The sequence below is a fragment of the Myxine glutinosa genome, chromosome 11, assembly GCF_964187855.1.
Source record: "Myxine glutinosa chromosome 11, kmMyxGlut1.1, whole genome shotgun sequence".
In the NCBI taxonomy this organism is placed as follows: Eukaryota; Metazoa; Chordata; class Myxini; order Myxiniformes; family Myxinidae; genus Myxine; species Myxine glutinosa.
In genome coordinates, this window is record NC_136271.1 from 49,536,671 (window position 1) to 49,555,122 (window position 18,452).

Sequence of the window (18,452 nt, forward strand, 5' to 3'; positions counted from 1 at the left end):
AAGTCCCATCTGCACCTTTAAAACCAATTCCAGCTTTTGAAGAGCCATTCAGCCGTGTCATTATTGACTGTGTAGGCCCTTAACCTAAAACTAAGGCTGGACATCAGTATTTGTTGACCATCATGTGCGCTTCCACAAGGTTCCCAGAGGCAGTGCCTCTTAGAAAAATTACTGCGGCAGTTGTTGCGAAGGCCTTGATTAAATTTTTCACTTTGGTTGGCCAAACTAAGGTCAGCCAGTCTGATCAGGGTTCCAATTTCATGTCAACGCTTTTTCAGCAAGTGGTACACCTGTTGGGAGTGGAGCAAGTAAGATCAAGTACTTACCATCCCGAGAGCCAAGGGGCCTTGGAAAGGATTCACCAGACATTGAAGAATATGATCAGAACGTATTGTTTTGAATGTGACAAGGATTGGGATGAAGGAATACCCTTATTGTTGTTTGCTACGAGGGAATCTGTTCAGGAGTCATTGGGATTCAGTCCTTTTGAACTTGTGTTTGGACACATAGTGCGAGGACCATTGAAATTGGTGAAAGAACAGTGGCTACAGGAGGAGTCACAGTCAACAGTGGTAGAGTATGTGTCAATGGTTAGGCACAGATTGGCAAAGGCTCGTGAAGTTGCAAGAAGAAACTTGAAAGTGACACAGGATAAAATGAAAGTGAGACATGACAAGAAATCTCAGATAAGAAATTTCAGTCCTGAGGACCGAGTGTTAGTGTTGCTTCCTGTTCCAGGTCAGCAACTACAGGCTAGATATTTTGGTCCTTATGCAATCGAAAGGAGGGTTAATGAAACGGATTACGTGGTGACAACTCCCGACCGAAGGAAAAAGCGGCCGCGTGTCATGTCAACCGACTGAAGAAATATTATGAGAGGAAGCCTGTGGAAAAAATGGTTCCTGTCTCACCTGTCGTACCTGTAGTCGGGGTGCAAGAGAATCCAGAGGTTGAGGCCGGTGTGAAGTTTGATAACTTTGATGACCAGGCTTGGCCCAGATTGACAAACACAGAAGTGTTGAGTCATTTAGATGAGAAATTAGGTCATTTGACGAGGGAACAACAAGGACAACTGTCCAGCCTAATTTGTGAGTTTGCACATTTGTTCACAGATGTACCTGGTCGTACTGACCTGGTATATCATGATATTGAAGTGGGGGAAGCCGCTCCTGTGAAGCAACACCCCTATCGGATGAACCCTGTGAAGATGGAGTATCTTCGGAAGGAGGTTCAGTATATGTTGGAGAATGACATCATCGAACCAAGCAGCAGTGAATGGAGCTCACCATGTGTGTTGGTTCCAAAACCCGATGGCAGTTTTCGCTGTTGTACGGATTTAAAACGGGTTAATGCAGTGACCAAGACCGACTCATATCCCATCCCAAGGATTGATGACTGTATTGATAGAATAGGCCCAGCTAAATTTGTAACTAAATTTGACTTGCTGAAAGGGTATTGGCAGATTCCTCTTTCTGATAGAGCCAAGGATATCTCGGCTTTAGTCACACCAAATGGGTTGTATCAGTACAAGGTTCTTCCCTTTGGATTGAAAAACGGGCCTGCTACATTTCAACGGCTGATCAATAAGCTTATTGCAGACCTCGAGGGGGTGGAGGCTTATCTGGATGATGTCATCATCCACACCATGACCATGGAAGATCATATTAAACAAATTCAGGCATTTTTCAAGAAATTGACCGAGGCAGGGTTGACCATAAACTTATCTAAGAGTGAGTTTGTAAAAGCACAGGTGGTGTTCCTAGGCCATGTAGTAGGTCAGGGTCAGGTGCAACCGGTGACAGCCAAGATAGAAGCCATTGATCGCTTCCAAGTTCCAAAAGGAAAGAAGGAGCTTATGAGATTCTTGGGTATGGCTGGTTGGTACCGGCGGTTCTGCAGGAATTTTTCTGATGTGGTAGCCCCTTTAACGAATTTGCTGAGGAAAGAGACCAAGTTTATTTGGGATGACAAATGTCAAGCTGCCTTTGCCCACGTCAAAGCGATATTAATGAGCTCTCCTGCTAGCGCTTCAGCATTATGAGGTGTATCTGGGAACTACTACCTTTCCTATAAAAGTCTTCACTGATCACAACCCCTTAACCTTCATTCAAAAAATGAAAAATACAAATCAGAGGTTGATGAGATGGAGTTTGGCTTTGCAGGAGTTTAACTTGGAAATTGAGCATGTAAAGGGAAGGGACAATGTCGTTGCTGATGCTTTATCCAGAGTGAACTAACTTTGGAAATTCCTGTAGGTTGTTTGGAAGTTTTGTTGCTTTATTCTGGGGAATATTAATTATTGTTGCTCACGTGAATTGATCATTTGGGTGTGAGTTTTACTTTTGTTTGTTAAAAGAGTTTTTGCATGCAAAGAAAGTTTTCACTATGTTCAAACTTTCTTTCTTGGTGGGGGGGGGGGGGGGGGGGGGTGGGGGAAGTGTTATGGATTCGTCACTTCCGTCGTTGGTTTTCATCCATTGTAAGTATTTTTGGTTCCATGTACTGTTATTGTTATCGTTTCAGTGAAATGGAGATAACTGTTTGCAAAAGGTAAAAAAATTAATGTTTTAAAAGAAACCGGAAACCGGATCGAGAGAAAATCGGATGAAGAAGAGGAGGAAGAAGAAGCGGAGCAAGTGAGGTGGAGAAGAAGCCAAGTTGCTTTGAAGTCTTGAGCAAACGCTGGCGAACGGGGGTCATGAGCGAACTTTGGGTTTCCTGGGAAAGGGATTCCTGTGACAGATAAACCTGCGTGACAGGTTTTGTGGTTGATTCCGAAGAGAATCGTTGTTGAAGTGCAGGTACGCCTTCAGTACGGGCTCGTCGGCCATTTTGCCTCGCTCCCGATTTCGCGTCGCTCCAGGCTTTTCACCTTGCTCCAACCATTTCACCGCATCCAGCCGTTAGCCTGGTTTGCGTGTGTAACGTGGATTTCGAGTGGGAATTTGCGGTTCGCCGTTTGGGAGCCGTTGAACGTTCATACCCGAAGGTGTGATTTCCCAGTCGCCTCTTGAGGGCACCTTTGCGCATCTTTGGCAGCGTGACTGTCAGCCGAACGGGATTCTGGTCTCGATACGACATCGTTCTTATGATCACCGGAGCGTGGATCGACTTTGGCTTGATGCCGGGACGGAGACTTGGGGAATGTTCTTTTCGCTCACTTGAAGCACAGTGAGATATATTGTACGAAACTGATGGTACCATCATAGGAATTATATATTTGTTGTACAATTGATTAATATTGTTCTTGTACTGTTATTCTTGTGTGACCTTAATACAATACTTGTTTGTTGGTAACAATTGGTGTGGTTTCACCATTGGTCTTTGACACACAGAATAACACATCTTTCTGCCGTGACTCCTTTCGGGGCTCGGAGGTACACCGTGACCGGGATTTGGGGAGGAGCACGTAACAATATTTACCTTGTATTTATCTTGTGTCCATCGTTCTGTTCAGTCACATGACGTCCAAGCGAGATTGTTGTCGAGGATGATAGCCATAAACACAATCATGAATTGATACATGATTATCAACAAAGATATATGATTAAAACCACCGTTTAGAGGCCATTTTCCCCCACAAAGCGGGGGTTGGCCTTTTTCAGGGACCGTGGTTGTTGTTGTTTTTTGGTCCCCTTTTTGAAGCAATGTTTTACGGCCAGATGTCCTTCTTGCCGCCAACCCTGTTTGTCGCCTTTTTACGACACACAGGGAATTACCAGTGAACTGGTACTCAATCAGCCGACCTCGGAAGGATGACAGGCTGAGTCAACCCCCCTGGCAGTTAATTCAGCGATCGACCGGGATTCGAACCCAGGATCCTTGGTATCCTAAGCTGGCACCCTAGCCGCTAGCCCAACAAAGATATATGATTATATATTGATATATGATTAATGATATATTATGTATCAACCTCCAGCCAGTGTAGAACTAATATATTAAACAAAAACACCAATTATTAAATTTAGTGTAATTTACAACACTAGTAATTTTTTAGTTATCTCATACTTGTCTTTGACTTAGGCTCACATTCGCCTCTGCGGCGTCTCTTCTGGGTTTGAATCCTGACCCAGCTATAAACTGCCATCCCGGTGTTTCACAGGCAGGGTAATCCATCAATATGTGATGTGATTCTTTGTGATGCTTACAGGAAGCTGAATATTTCCATTCTCTGGGGCGACTCGAGATCCTTTAAGATGCTGCTGCCAAGTTTCTTGCTCTTGTTGACGGTGACGCAGGCCTTTGGATCACGTGGAAAGGGTGAGCTCAATTTACTGGACCTGAAAATGTTTGTGCTTGGGCAGAGACCTTGTGATATCAGTAATGTCGATTGGTTTTAATATTCTATGCCAAACGTCACTCGTAAACTGTGGCCTGTTCACATCACATGACATGTGACGACACCAACAGACACTGAACAGTGAACTGGTACTCAATGATGGCCTGGATAAGCCACATGCCTGGCCACAAGCCACATGCCTGGCCTGGATAAGCAATAGTGACACATTTTTGGCTGAGACGGATATTTATACAGTCACGTGAAAAAGTAAGTACACCCCATGTAAAGTTTTGACTTTTTCAACATATTTCAACATACAGCTATTTGATCTTCATTTCAACAATATTGATAGATAAAGGTGATATAATATAACAAATATCATGAAACATTTACATTTTGTAGTCCATTGTATAATTTAAATAAACATAAATGCAAATTTCGCATGTGGAAAAAGTAAGTACACCCCTACATTTATCACTACTTCAAATACCTAAAATTTGAATCAGGTGCACCAGCTCAGGTGCAAATGATTAGAACATCGTCAGAGAGGATCTCGGAGGAACCTGTCTTATTTAAACCTCAGACATTTAGTTTGGTTTGCTCTTTGTTGTTGAAGTGTGCGGCGTCACCATGCCTAGATCAAAAGAGCTCTCTGAGGCCTTCAGAAAGAAGGTTATAGATGCCTACGAGTCTGGGAAGGGATTTAAAAAGATCTCTAAACAATTTGAAATCGATCATTCGACTGTCCGGAAGATCATCTACAAGTGGAGAAGATTCCAAACAACTGCCAACTTGTTCAGGCCAGGCTGCCCCAGCAAGTTCAGCCCGAGAGCAGACCGCAAGATGCTGAAAGAAGTCTCTAGGAACCCCAGAATGTCATCACGGGACCTACAGGTAGCTCTTGCCACTGTTGCTGTCAAAGTGCACGAGTCTACCATTAGAAATAGGCTGCACAAATTTGATCTACATGGGAGGTGTGCCAGGAGGAAACCTTTGCTGTCCAGAAAGAACATCAGGGCAAGACTAAAGTTTACCAATGAACACCAAGGCAAAGACCAGCACTTCTGGAACAATGTGCTCTGGACAGATGAGTCAAAGGTAGAGCAATTTGGCCACAGTACCAGAAGACATGTTTGGCAAAAACCAAAGACAGCATTTGACCACAAGAACCTGATACCAACTGTAAAGCATGGTGGTAGAAATATTATGGTTTGGGGCAGCTTTGCTGCATCAGGGCCTGGGCAGCTCACCATCATAGAATCCACTATGAATTCTTCATTGTACCAGAGGGTGCTTGAGGATAAGGTGAGGCCATCTGTCGGAAAGTTGAAGCTCAACCGAAGGTGGACCTTGCAACATGACAATGACCCTAAACATCTATCTATAATTCCAGTAATCTCTGTACGTTTGTACGTCTGTACGTTTGTTTGTCTGTGACCGCTGTTTCTCGACAACCACGGGTCCGATATACTTTTAACTTGCCAGGTATATTGCTGGGGACCCGAGGATGTGCCTTTTCAAGGTTTCATATTAATCGGACAATTACTTACCGAGCTATGTCCAAAAAACGATTCAACCAATCAGAGAGCAGCGAACGATCGCGTGTGCCGAACGTGGAGGACACACTCTGCCTCGGATGGCACATTTGAGAGCGTATTCATTTATTTCACGTTTGCAAACTATGTTGGCGTTAAACTATGTTTTAAAACTAATAAAACCGAATTTGCGATTCATTCGCTTTCCTGCGCGTTTGTGCACGCGATGGCGATTTCTTTACCAAACTCCGGAAGCCGTTCGCTTTGGACCAAACCATTTCATGTAAATAGAGGGGGGGGGGTTGTCACCGTACTCGCAAGCCGTTCGCTTTGGACCAAACCATTTCATGTAAATAGAGGGGGGGGATATAATTTTAGATATAGATATAGTACGGGCAATGCCCTAGTACCAGTAAATCCACCAAGGAATGGCTGAAAAGAAAGAAATGGAGGGTTCTGGAATGCCCAAGTCAAAGCCCGGATCTAAATCCCATCGAGATGTTGTGGGGGGATTTGAAACGAGCTCTGCATGCAAGAAACCCCTCAAACATCGCACAGCTGAAAGAATCCTGCATGGAGGAGTGGGCAAAAATTTCTCCCAGTCGATGTCAGAGACTGGTAGACAGTTATAAGAAACGCCTACTTGAGGTTGTTTCTGCCAAAGGGGGAAATAGCACCTTTTAGAGTCACGGGTGTACTTACTTTTTCCACATGCGAAATTTGCATTTATGTTTATTTAAATTATACAATGGACTACAAAATGTAAATGTTTCATGATATTTGTTATATTATATCACCTTTATCTGTCAATATTGTTGAAATGAAGATCAAATAGCTGTATGTTGAAATATGTTGAAAAAGTCAAAACTTTACATGGGGTGTACTTACTTCTTCACGTGACTATGTATATATATATATATATATATATATATATATATATATATATATATATATATATATATATATATATATATATATATATATATATATATATATATATATAGTTATTATTTATGTGAATATTTTCGTAGGGAAGCAAAAGGATGGTGCTTAAAATCAACTGGATGGTGCTTTGACCAACTTTGTTATGATTCGATCGAGCGAGAAATAGATTATTAACAGTTGCAGTAAGTGGAGATTTTCAACGATAAACAATGTCGTCACTCATGCAATAATTTGTTTCATGTGGACAGTTTGTGAGAATTTATGTTTCCCACATGCAGCTGCGAAACAGCTCGAAGAAATGTTTTCTTTTTAAGTGTGGGTGTGTGTAAATGTACATATGTGTGGGTGTGTGTTCATGTGCGTATATGTGGGTGTGTGTATATGATGCCCGACGGTAACATCAAATTAAAAACCAGATATTGCAACATTATGTTGCGTTATATTATTACATCCGCGACCTAAAGTGGGCGGTGGTTATGTTTTCACCCCTGTCTGCCTGTGTGCCTGTTTGTTACTTGCCGGAATAGATTCCGGCAAGTATGCTGGTTGGTTGGTTTGTCTGTCTGTCTGTCTGTCTGTCTGTCTGTCTGTCTGTTTGCATGTCTGTTTGTGCGCAGTACTACGCCTACATCGTTGCACATAGCATCGCCATACTTTACACACATGTTTGCCTTGCCCTGGAATAGAATGTGCCCATTTTTTAACTCTCTTGGCCCAAGGTCAAGCTCAAGGTCACCCAAAACGTGAAATCAGGGGGGGTCGAGTTTTCATTTAAAATATATTTCAAACCAATATAACTCTAAAAGTACAAGAGATATGCATACACTTACTGTTACTGACCTATAGGAAGTCACATACAACATTTCATTTGGCACCATGAATTTTGACCTTGAGTGACCTTGAAAGGTCAAACTCAAGGTCAAAAATTGCTTTTTAAACTTATAACTCTGTCAAACATTATCCGATTCCCTTCTAACCAACACCAAAATGTTCATTATTCAATTCCCAAAAAATAACATGTGGCATAAAATGGTGAACAATGCTTAGTTTTAATTATTTTTTGGGGTCAAAGGTCAGGGGGCCAAGGTTTCATTGAAAATATATTTCAAACCACTATAACTCTGAAAGGACAAGAGATATGCATACACTTACTCAGTTACCTTCCATTGCTTAGCGTATATACATGTATAGATTTCCCGCCATTTTGATCCAAAATGGCCGATAAAAAAAGTACATTCCGGCAAAAAACTCGGTCTCTGACCGGTTTTTCATCTGTTTGTCCGTCTGTGAACAGGATATGTCAAAACGTTATGGACAGATTTGGACGAAATTTGGTGGACAGGTTGTGTGTATGATAACGACAATTTGATGAGATTTTGGTGAAGATCCAGATCAGGATCCAGACATAAGAATTCTTTATTTATTTTTTTAAGCGATTCTTCACCATTGTGTGATAGGTCCAAAACCAATATGTAGAACGATATTTCAAAACGTTTTGGACGACTCATGACAAAACTTGGTGGACAGGTTGGGTGTGACAAGGACGAATTGATTACATTTTGGTGAAGATCCTAATACAGATCCAGATACAAGAATTATTTACAATTTTAAGTGATTCTCCACCATTGAGTGATGGACCCAAAACGATATATATCATGATATTTTGAAATGTTTTGGATGACTTGTGCCAAAACTAGGTGCATGAGTTGGGTAGGTGACGAGAACAAGCCGATTAGATTTTGGTTCAGGTCCGGATTCAGATCTGGCCTCTCGGTGGGATACAAAACGTAAACTGTTCAGCCTGGCGGAGGTACGCTCTCTACCGAGTGTTGTTCCAGTTCATTCTGGCTTCCTCAGTTGCTGTGAAAGGTATTGTGGTGTAACGTGTTGTACTGCAGTGGTTTTGCAATCCCTCACTGTGTATTCAAATCTGTACAAGAAGCTGAATAAAATTGCACCAGGGTCTCGTCACCAGAGAGAAATATAGCAGTCGGGATGGTCATTGCCGATGCCAAGCTAAACATCAGACGCTGGAACTGTCTGTTTGTGGAGACAGAAGGCAGCATTGCAACGAGTGCGGTTAGACCTAGTGCAAAAGGGGTCACAGTTGGTCGCAAGGCCATGTTGATGGTACAGGATGAAAATTGTACGCATTGGGAATACTGCACTGAGTAGTTGGGAGAGTTGAAGATGTGCAAGGATGTGCCATACTCCACTCTGAATGTCCCGTTCCAAGAGAAGCACAAATAGTTAGACGCAATTAGGGAGTGGGAATCATGTCGGGCCCCGATGTGCCGGTGATGTCTGGAAGGAAGTCCACTCGGCTCCCTTGAGGAGACCCTCTCACAGACATCACAATCCACACAGATGCACCCATCCAATCACCCAAGTACCTGGAAGTCCTGCCAATATTCCTGTCCCCTTGTATGTCCAATACTTCCAAGTACCTAATCTAATTCCAATTTAAACTTATCTCCTGTTTCTGCTGCCACTACTTCTCCAGGGAGACCATTCCATGCATTACTTCTCTCCGAGTGAAAGGCCCTGACTCACTTCCGTCTTCACTCTCCTGTTCTTTACTCTCAGGCTGTGGCCCCTGGTCCTATCAGCGTCTACCGTCTATTCTGCTGAAAAACTCTTTTGCACTTGTTTTGTCTATAACCTTCATTATCATTATCTTAAATTCATTATCATAATCATCTCTTTCATATCCCCTCATAATGGCTTCCTTTCTAATGTATGAGATCCTTTCTCCTCCAGCCTGAAAACACCGATCCCTTTGCCCTCACAATGATTCCCACACCCTAAATGCAAAAGCTTCCCCGTTACGTACAACATTCTTCCAGTCATAGGTTGGCATTTATCGGTCTGCTCAAAAATCTATTCCATTTCCCAATCTTGGGAGAATCCCAGGACACATTACCTCACAACTCTTTGCTTTCAGCCACTTACCCAATATCCTGAATCTATTTTTCAAATCCTCCGAGTAAACTTTCCCTACATATTTTGCCCCTCGTACCACAACCAATGTATTCCTGCCGTGACTCGATACGATATGTCATTTAACCTTCCCTTCCTTCAATGTCCCGAACTCCTGCTCCTTTGAAACTGCACACAACTCGATGTCTACGATCCTTCCAGGAGAATGAAGAATCTACGTTTCACATGGTTTAATCACCAATGAAAGCAGTCTCTCAACCTCATTGCTACCTATTTCTATTGCCACACCCTGACCACTGCCTGCACTCGCTACCGTATCACCACTGCCTGCACTCGCTACCGCATCACCACTGCCTGCACTCGTTATCGCATCACCATTGCCTGCACTCGCTACCGCATCACCACTGCTTGCACTCGCTACCGCATCACCACTGCCTGCACTCGCTACCGCATCACCACTGCCTGCACTCGCTACCGTATCACCACTGCCTGCACTCGCTACCGCATCACCACTGCCTGCACTGGTTATCGCATCACCATTGCCTGCACTCGCTACCGCATCACCACTGCTTGCACTCGCTACCACATCACCACTGCTTGCACTCGCTACCGTATCACCACTGCCTGCACTCGCTACCGCATCACCACTGCCTGCACTCGTTATCGCATCACCATTGCCTGCACTCGCTACCGCATCACCACTGCTTGCACTCGCTACCGTATCACCACTGCCTGCACTCGCTACCGTATCACCACTGCCTGCACTCGCTACCGTATCACCACTGCTTGCACTCGCTACCGTATCACCACTGCTTGCACTCGCTACCATATCACCACTGCTTGCACTCGCTACCGCATCACCACTGCCTGCACTCGCTACCGCATCACCACTGCCTGCACTCGCTACCGTATCACCACTGCCTGCACTCGCTACCGCATCACCACTGCTTGCACTCGCTCCCGCATCACCACTGCCTGCACTCGCTACCGTATCACCACTGCCTGCACTCGCTACCGCATCACCACTGCCTGCACTCGCTACCGTATCACCACTGCCTGCACTCGTTACCGCATCACCACTGCCTGCACTCGCTACCGTATCACCACTGCCTGCACTCGCTGCCGTATCACCACTGCTTGCACTCGCTACCGTATCACCACTGCTTGCACTCGCTACCACATCACCACTGCCTGCACTCGTTACCGCATCACCACTGCCTGCACTCGCTACCGCATCACCACTGCTTGCACTCGCTACCGTATCACCACTGCCTGCACTCGCTACCGTATCACCACTGCCTGCACTCGCTACCGTATCACCACTGCTTGCACTCGCTACCGTATCACCACTGCTTGCACTCGCTACCATATCACCACTGCTTGCACTCGCTACCGCATCACCACTGCCTGCACTCGCTACCGCATCACCACTGCCTGCACTCGCTACCGTATCACCACTGCCTGCACTCGCTACCGCATCACCACTGCTTGCACTCGCTCCCGCATCACCACTGCCTGCACTCGCTACCGTATCACCACTGCCTGCACTCGCTACCGCATCACCACTGCCTGCACTCGCTACCGTATCACCACTGCCTGCACTCGTTACCGCATCACCACTGCCTGCACTCGCTACCGTATCACCACTGCCTGCACTCGCTGCCGTATCACCACTGCTTGCACTCGCTACCGTATCACCACTGCTTGCACTCGCTACCACATCACCACTGCCTGCACTCGTTACCGCATCACCACTGCCTGCACTCGCTACCGCATCACCACTGCCTGCACTCGCTACCGCATCACCACTGCCTGCACTCGCTACCGTATCACCACTGCCTGCACTCGCTACCGCATCACCACTGCTTGCACTCGCTCCCGCATCACCACTGCCTGCACTCGCTACCGTATCACCACTGCCTGCACTCGCTACCGTATCACCACTGCCTGCACCCGTTACCGCATCACCACTGCCTGCACTCGCTACCGCATCACCACTGCCTGCACTCGCTACCGTATCACCACTGCTTGCACTCGCTACCGTATCACCACTGCTTGCACTCGCTACCACATCACCACTGCCTGCACTCGTTATCGCATCACCACTGCCTGCACTCGCTACCATATCACCACTGCCTGCACTCGCTACCGTATCACCACTGCCTGCACTCGCTACCGCATCACCACTGCTTGCACTCGCTACCGTATCACCACTGCCTGCACTCGCTACCGTATCACCACTGCCTGCACTCGCTACCGCATCACCACTGCCTGCACTCGCTACCGTATCACCACTGCCTGCACTCGTTACCGCATCACCACTGCCTGCACTCGCTACCGTATCACCACTGCCTGCACTCGCTGCCGTATCACCACTGCTTGTGTGAAGAATCAGCTCTTCGTTTGCAAAAGAAGTCCACAAATAGCCTGAAAAATGGCGCAGTTTTTATTAAAGCCAACTTATACGGATCCGGAGGAGACCGACGTCTACAGCAATCTACAGCAAGAACATGCCACGTCAAGCCTTCCTGAAAACACATTGATTCCCAGTCCATTTATATAGGGACACGTTTTATCAGGAAATCTCCGAGGGAACAAACAACACTGGGAGAGGTTCCTCCCACCGTTATCATTCGGGGGAGTCAGCCCGTCCTTATCAATTGTTTTCTGGGCTCCGAGAAAACAGAACTGTAACTCACAAAGAGAAGAGTGTATGCTTAGCCAAACAAACCCATATATTTTATGGGTTTGTGTACATGAGTAATCCAAAGCATGTTTATACAGAGTCATGCGTTTGCTGAGATTAAAACAAAATATATATAGTTAACGATAGGTTCATGTCATTCTACTTGCATTACGCAAAAAAACAAGCGCATGTGGGCGTGGTTTTACGACCAGCCTCGAAAAAAGCACACGTATACAGTTTGTTCAGCATGACCTCATTTTAAGCCTTCCCTCATCCAAAACTAAAACGAAGCAAAAACCCTTTATTTACTTTATGAAAATAGCATTTCTAGACAACATTTAAATCATAACACATTACGCCTAACGTCTATAACTGAACTTTAGGCAATAACAAATCTACTACTTGACATTCCTTCCTCTTGTCTCGTCGAGACAAAGTATCTTAAGAGACAACGTGCCACATCGGGCTTTATTGAAAAATAATTGTGTAATGCGGGTATTGAAAAAATAATTGTGTAATGCGGGTATCTCCCAAGGGCATATCGTGCGCCCAAAGCGCCTCGCCCGTGCATTTGGCGAACGTGTCGTGTGGTGCGTGCTCGGAGCCTGAGGGCTCAAAACATGAAAGTTCATTAACGTTTCGGATCCACAACGAAGACGTCTGGTCCAGATGAGGTTCTGCTCCGCCAGAGGGTGCATCACTTCCCCTGCGGAACTGGCTCCCCCCACCCTTTGCAGACGCAGTCCTTGCAGATCTTCGAAGTTAATCAACGGTCATGCCCATGAGGTCCCTCACGTGTTGCTGTTCTGGGGAATACAAAATGTCGTCAGTATCTTGTGTCTCAATTTCCTGGTCAGGGTACAGAGCGTAAAAATCCGATTCACTTGAAGCATTTGAACTTAAAACATTTGGAGAAAAGAGAGGGACTTCCTTTATGTCAAAGTCTCCCTTGGGCGCCTGGTCGGCTTGCGGGTCTAGGATATCCACGTCGGGTCCCTCGACCGCCAGACCCAGTGTCGCAATCAGATCCATAGTTGGGTCGGAAGGGGGCGTGCAGCTGTCCGCTTGTAATACATAAGCAGCGTTAGCCAGTACACGCAAGGGGTTTATAGCACAAGTATCACAGTCATCACATACACCGTTACAGGCAGCAGCCAGTTCCCACATGGGATCCACACAAGTATCACAGTCGTCACAAAATTCAATGCAATTTTCTGGAGCGCCGGTCACGTCTGCCTTGTTGAAGGACCCGTTCAGGTCGACGGCCTCTGTGGTCAGAGCCATAGTTGTTGTCGGCGGCTTCTTCACTTTCCATCCTGTAAAATACTTTCTCATACAGAGGAGGACTAGAGATTTCATTAGTGCCCCCCAAATTACTACCCCGATTATCACAGCCAGTGCGGTCAATAACCACTTCACTATGGTGCCCGTCCATCCCTGGAACCAGTCAGTGAGCCAGCTAAATGTATAAGAATTTTCGCGCGCGATCCGATCGATCGTCAGGGCGTGGCTAGTTTCCCTTAGTCTCACTTCTGCATCACCATTGTACGCATGTGAATTACCGTGTCCAATAGTATGTCATGAGCCGTAGCGGTGTCGTTTGCCACCTTTTCTAGGGCCAAAGCCAATTTGTCTATCCGGAAACTATCCATGACTGTGCCCGCTCCTGGGAAGAAGAAACCAAACACCTTTTCCCCTAGGCTCCCGTGTAGTTTAGTGGTTCCATCTTCGTTCATGACTGACCTCTTATAACGCCTGTCCAAGGACTTTGGGTCTAGCTCATCCAGTATCTCAACGTCAGGAAGGACTGAACCCAGATAACATGTGCCCCCCCAATTATTTGGTAAATAGGGGTAAGCCTTGTCGCCGCATATAAACATTGTCCCATGGGGTGGGACCAGGTGGGTGGATAAGCACTGGAGTCCCTTTACCACCCCATTAATCCTACTAACCCCCCTAGAGAATGTTATAGCCGTTATGTTGTGGTTGCGTTTATCTTGCAGTACTATTCGTAATGTAATCCCCGAGCTCCCTTGTCCCAGCTTCCCGGGGAGAGTGTAGGCGCATTCTGATTCTCCCATACGCAAGTGGCCGGAACCCTGGAGGCAGACCCTCCCTTTCTGTGGTTTGACCCAGACGGGGGCAGGCCTCTCGGCCACATGGGCAATCATTGACGGGTGATAATTAAATTGTCGATTGCAACTCTTGCCGTTGTCAACCCCTTCTCTTTCCAGCGTGGTGACTAAACATGGGGAATCGATAGGTTGTGAGCAGAGGTCATTGAGGGACGAGGGTAGCACTATCATGTGTATTCCTGTGGTGCCTGCTTGGGGAAAGTGCATGCACGACCAGCAGTGTGTCCTATTTTGAATTGTTGCCACTTCCCTGGCCACTTTCCAATATGTGTTTTCACCCTTCTTTGGGGCCTTATTCTGGGGTTGTGGCGTGAGTATGTATTCGTTGCATCGTATGTAGTTCTTTTCGCCACCGGCCGCGCCAGGGGTCCAGACGCTGCACCGGACCTGCATAGTCATGCCTTTCTCTAGGCGCGTGCGTGTTTGTAGCTTAAAATCAGGGGTTCCCCATTGGTATCCTGGTTGGGCCAAGGTCTTAATGCTAGCTTGCCCGTCTTCCCGGAACTCTCGTTGCTTTTGTAGTACCATGCCAACGCGTCCAGGCCCTGCCGACAGTGCTAGCCAATTTATGTTCACCCAATTTGTGTGCAGGGCTTTCTGTTCGAAACATGGTAGTGATACTCTTTGTCCCCATGTTACGGTGAGGTGTCGGGTTTCGTTTTCGCATCTATTGGAATCGGAGTTTCCCCTAGCTGCTGTCGCTATCAATAGTATTGTACCTATGATTAGGCCCATCCTTACTGTGTTCTGGGGGTGTGGTGTCTGGTGCTTGTATGGCCAACTTACAGTGCGTGGCGTGGATCCACGAAGTCTTGCCCTCGCAAAAGACTGCCGTTGGTGTAGTCAGCAACACCTGGACTGGTCCCTTCCACCTTGGTTCCAAGGCGTTCTTGCAGGTGAAGTGCTCCACGAACACCTGGTCTTTTCCTCTGGTGGAACACCTGGTCCACAAGTCTCCTGGGAGCGCCTGGTCTACAGGTCTCCAATTTCCTAATCCACTTTTTTCAAGTGGATCCAATTTTATCCAATATTCAATTTTTAAATTCAATCCCATGTAATCCAGTCCAATTCAAATTAAATTCCATCCTTCTCTCAGCATCCCATTACCATCCCATTACCCATTACCTTGCAAAATAAACGAAAATTACTTCAGCGAGAGTTTCAACTAGAATTAACACAAACAAACCACCATTAACCTCCATGAACCTCCCCCTATTATTTATTTATTTTCACGAATAAACAAATAATAGAAATAACCTGGTCTACTTCCAATTTCAATTCTGGTCAGTTCTGGTGTCTGGTCACACACAATGTTTTCCTCACCCACTGTGATTCGCTCACAATAGATTCTCACTGTTATGTCTGAAATTAAGCTACCCTACTGGGTATTCGTGAAGGGGGTCCATCTTTCCCAACCCCTTCCTTCACACCAGCCACTTCACGTTGTCCACCATACTCACTGAATTGTCATCAATTCTGAAATTCGTCTCATGAAAACACATCCCAGAGTCTAGTGTAACAGCCAGACAAACACATAGACATGCTGAAGACCCCAGGGTACCCATCAAACTAGCTTGTCCCCAGATCAACAACACAGCGAAACATGTAATTTTACTAAAATAATCACTTACTCATAACTAATACTCATACCACTAATTACTTACTTAAAATAATGTAATATCCCAATCTTCACCCTTTATGCAAATCGAAGCACCCCGGACGATCCACAACCAATATCAACCACTGTAGCCGCCTTCCCCTCCAGGCAGCCACACGCAGCCACATACATCTCCATCCACGTCACACAAGACAACAGCCAACGAGTGTGTCCACCACACAGAAACCTTTGGCAATGCAACAACCGAACACCCAGACAACCAACAACAAAACCCAATCCATCTCCATGGCTCATCAAGCAGTTCCAACTTAATCCAGCTTCACATACCGATTTCCCCAAAACTCGTGAAACTTCACCCCCATTCTGGAAAAACCCTGGACTAAACCCTGACACCCTAAATAACTTCAGACCCATCTCCAACCTACCCTTTCTGTCAAAAGTTTTGGAACGTGCTGTGGCCACTCAACTCAAACATCACCACTCTGCCAATAACCTGTATGAAACATCCCAATCCGGATTCTGCTCCAGCCACAGTACTGAAACTGCTCTCCTCAAAATCACCAGCGACCTTTTCTCTCCTCTGATGCCGGCAACCTCAACATTTTCATCCTCCTCACCTCAACGCCTCCTTTGACATCATCAATCACACCATCCTCCTCACCCTGTTTAGACCAGCTTGTGCCTATTAAACCCAAATTAGTTCACCCCCAAGCCTACAAGGACCACCTACAGCACTGCAAAGATGTCCTCTACTCCACCTACTACCCTCAAATTATCCACTCTGGCTCCGGAATCCCAAAAGCACTCTTCTCTACAATAAACGAACTAAATAAACAAACTTTACAACGTGAACAAACTCCTCAGCTCCCTGGATACCACCTTTTCTCCACACACCTGTTGGTGCACACCTGTGCACTCACACCTGGTGCCACCTGCACCCTCCTTCCTTCCTGGACCATTCATCCAAAGCAAAATTGACAGCATCTACAACAGCTTAATCACCACAATTCACTCCCCCTTAAGGTGTCCCCCAAGGTTCAGTTCTTGGCCCCCTCCTCTTCGTCCTGTACCTATCCCCCCTTGGTCACTTAATCCGTCATGCACCATAGCCAATGCACCATGGTCTCCAATTCCACTGCTTCACCGATGACATCCAGCTTTTTCATCTCCACCAAATCGTGCTCCACCACCACCCACTCTATCCTGACAAACTGCCTAACTGAAATAAAATTCTAGCTTCAGATCAGCTTCCTCGAACTTAACTACGCTAAATCTGAATTAATCTTCATTCCCCCCAACATCGATGGTTTCCCAGTATCCACATCCGGAATCTTGGCATCATCATTGACCAAAACCCTCTCCTTTGAAAAATACACTAAACAGATCATAAAGACCTTAAACCTTAATCATAAAAACTGAAAAATGCTTCGCCATGGAATAGTCCACCACTCATGTAAATAATCATAAGAGTTCTGCGAAACATCTCCATCTTTAAAACTTAGCCAACCAAATTTAAACCACATGTTTTCCCCCCAAAAAACAAGTCACATTCTTTGTATATTGCCAACATTGTTCATCGTTTAAGTATCATCCAGAACTAAATTTTTATAAACCATCAACTTGTAGATGCATTTATTTATATCCCATTAACCCAAGAACTCTCAATTGCTTGGTTATATTTTAGTAATGTCATATATCCATATTTCTTTTCCAAATTGTTCCTGATATACACATTAATCCCATCTGTCTTCGTTTCCAGATGAACTCAAATCAGGAAATCAACACAAATCCTTATTACCTCCAATCAATTCAAAATTAAATCAAACAATTCAAAACCAGATCGGATCAGCGATCAGAAATCACTTTTCCAATCAACACATTCCAAGCAACAATTCATTCAAAGACCAAGCTTAAAAACACAACTCTCATCTTACTGTGACAAATAAGCAACCAACCTAACTTTTCATCACCCCTTTCTTCTCCACCGCCTCTTACACTTAAACAGATCATAATTACTCACTCATACACTGTTGCCCATCACCCAGTTGCCCCAGACCCAAACACAGGTTTGAAATCCCAGTAGGTTGTTCTTCAATCCCAACCATCATGTGATCCCAACATCTCTCCATTTATTTCGTTCCTCATGGGGTTGGTGTTTTATGGCCTTTACCTCTTACCCAATCACACTGCACATTATTCCCCGTCCTTGATGGATAATTTTACATCCAGATGGGCACAGCATCCCATTTTTGGCGACCCAGCCCTAAAACAAGCCCCTGGACTCCTTGCAGGCTGGACCAAAACCCCCGGACGA

The 18,452-nt window shown here is 45.6% G+C and overlaps 1 protein-coding gene across 4 annotated transcripts in view; it reads left to right on the forward strand.

Moving 5' to 3' along the window:
• Window positions 1–18,452, forward strand: part of LOC137413868 (thrombospondin-1) — a 97,446-nt gene that overhangs the window by 10,671 nt on the left and 68,323 nt on the right. For all 4 annotated transcript variants that reach the window (XM_068099307.2, XM_068099308.2, XM_068099309.2 and 1 more), the window contains one exon: window positions 4,151–4,260. In XM_068099307.2, coding sequence (XP_067955408.2) covers window positions 4,197–4,260 — 64 coding nt within the window. In that variant the 5' untranslated portion in view covers window positions 4,151–4,196. The remainder of the gene's footprint in view (window positions 1–4,150; window positions 4,261–18,452) is intronic.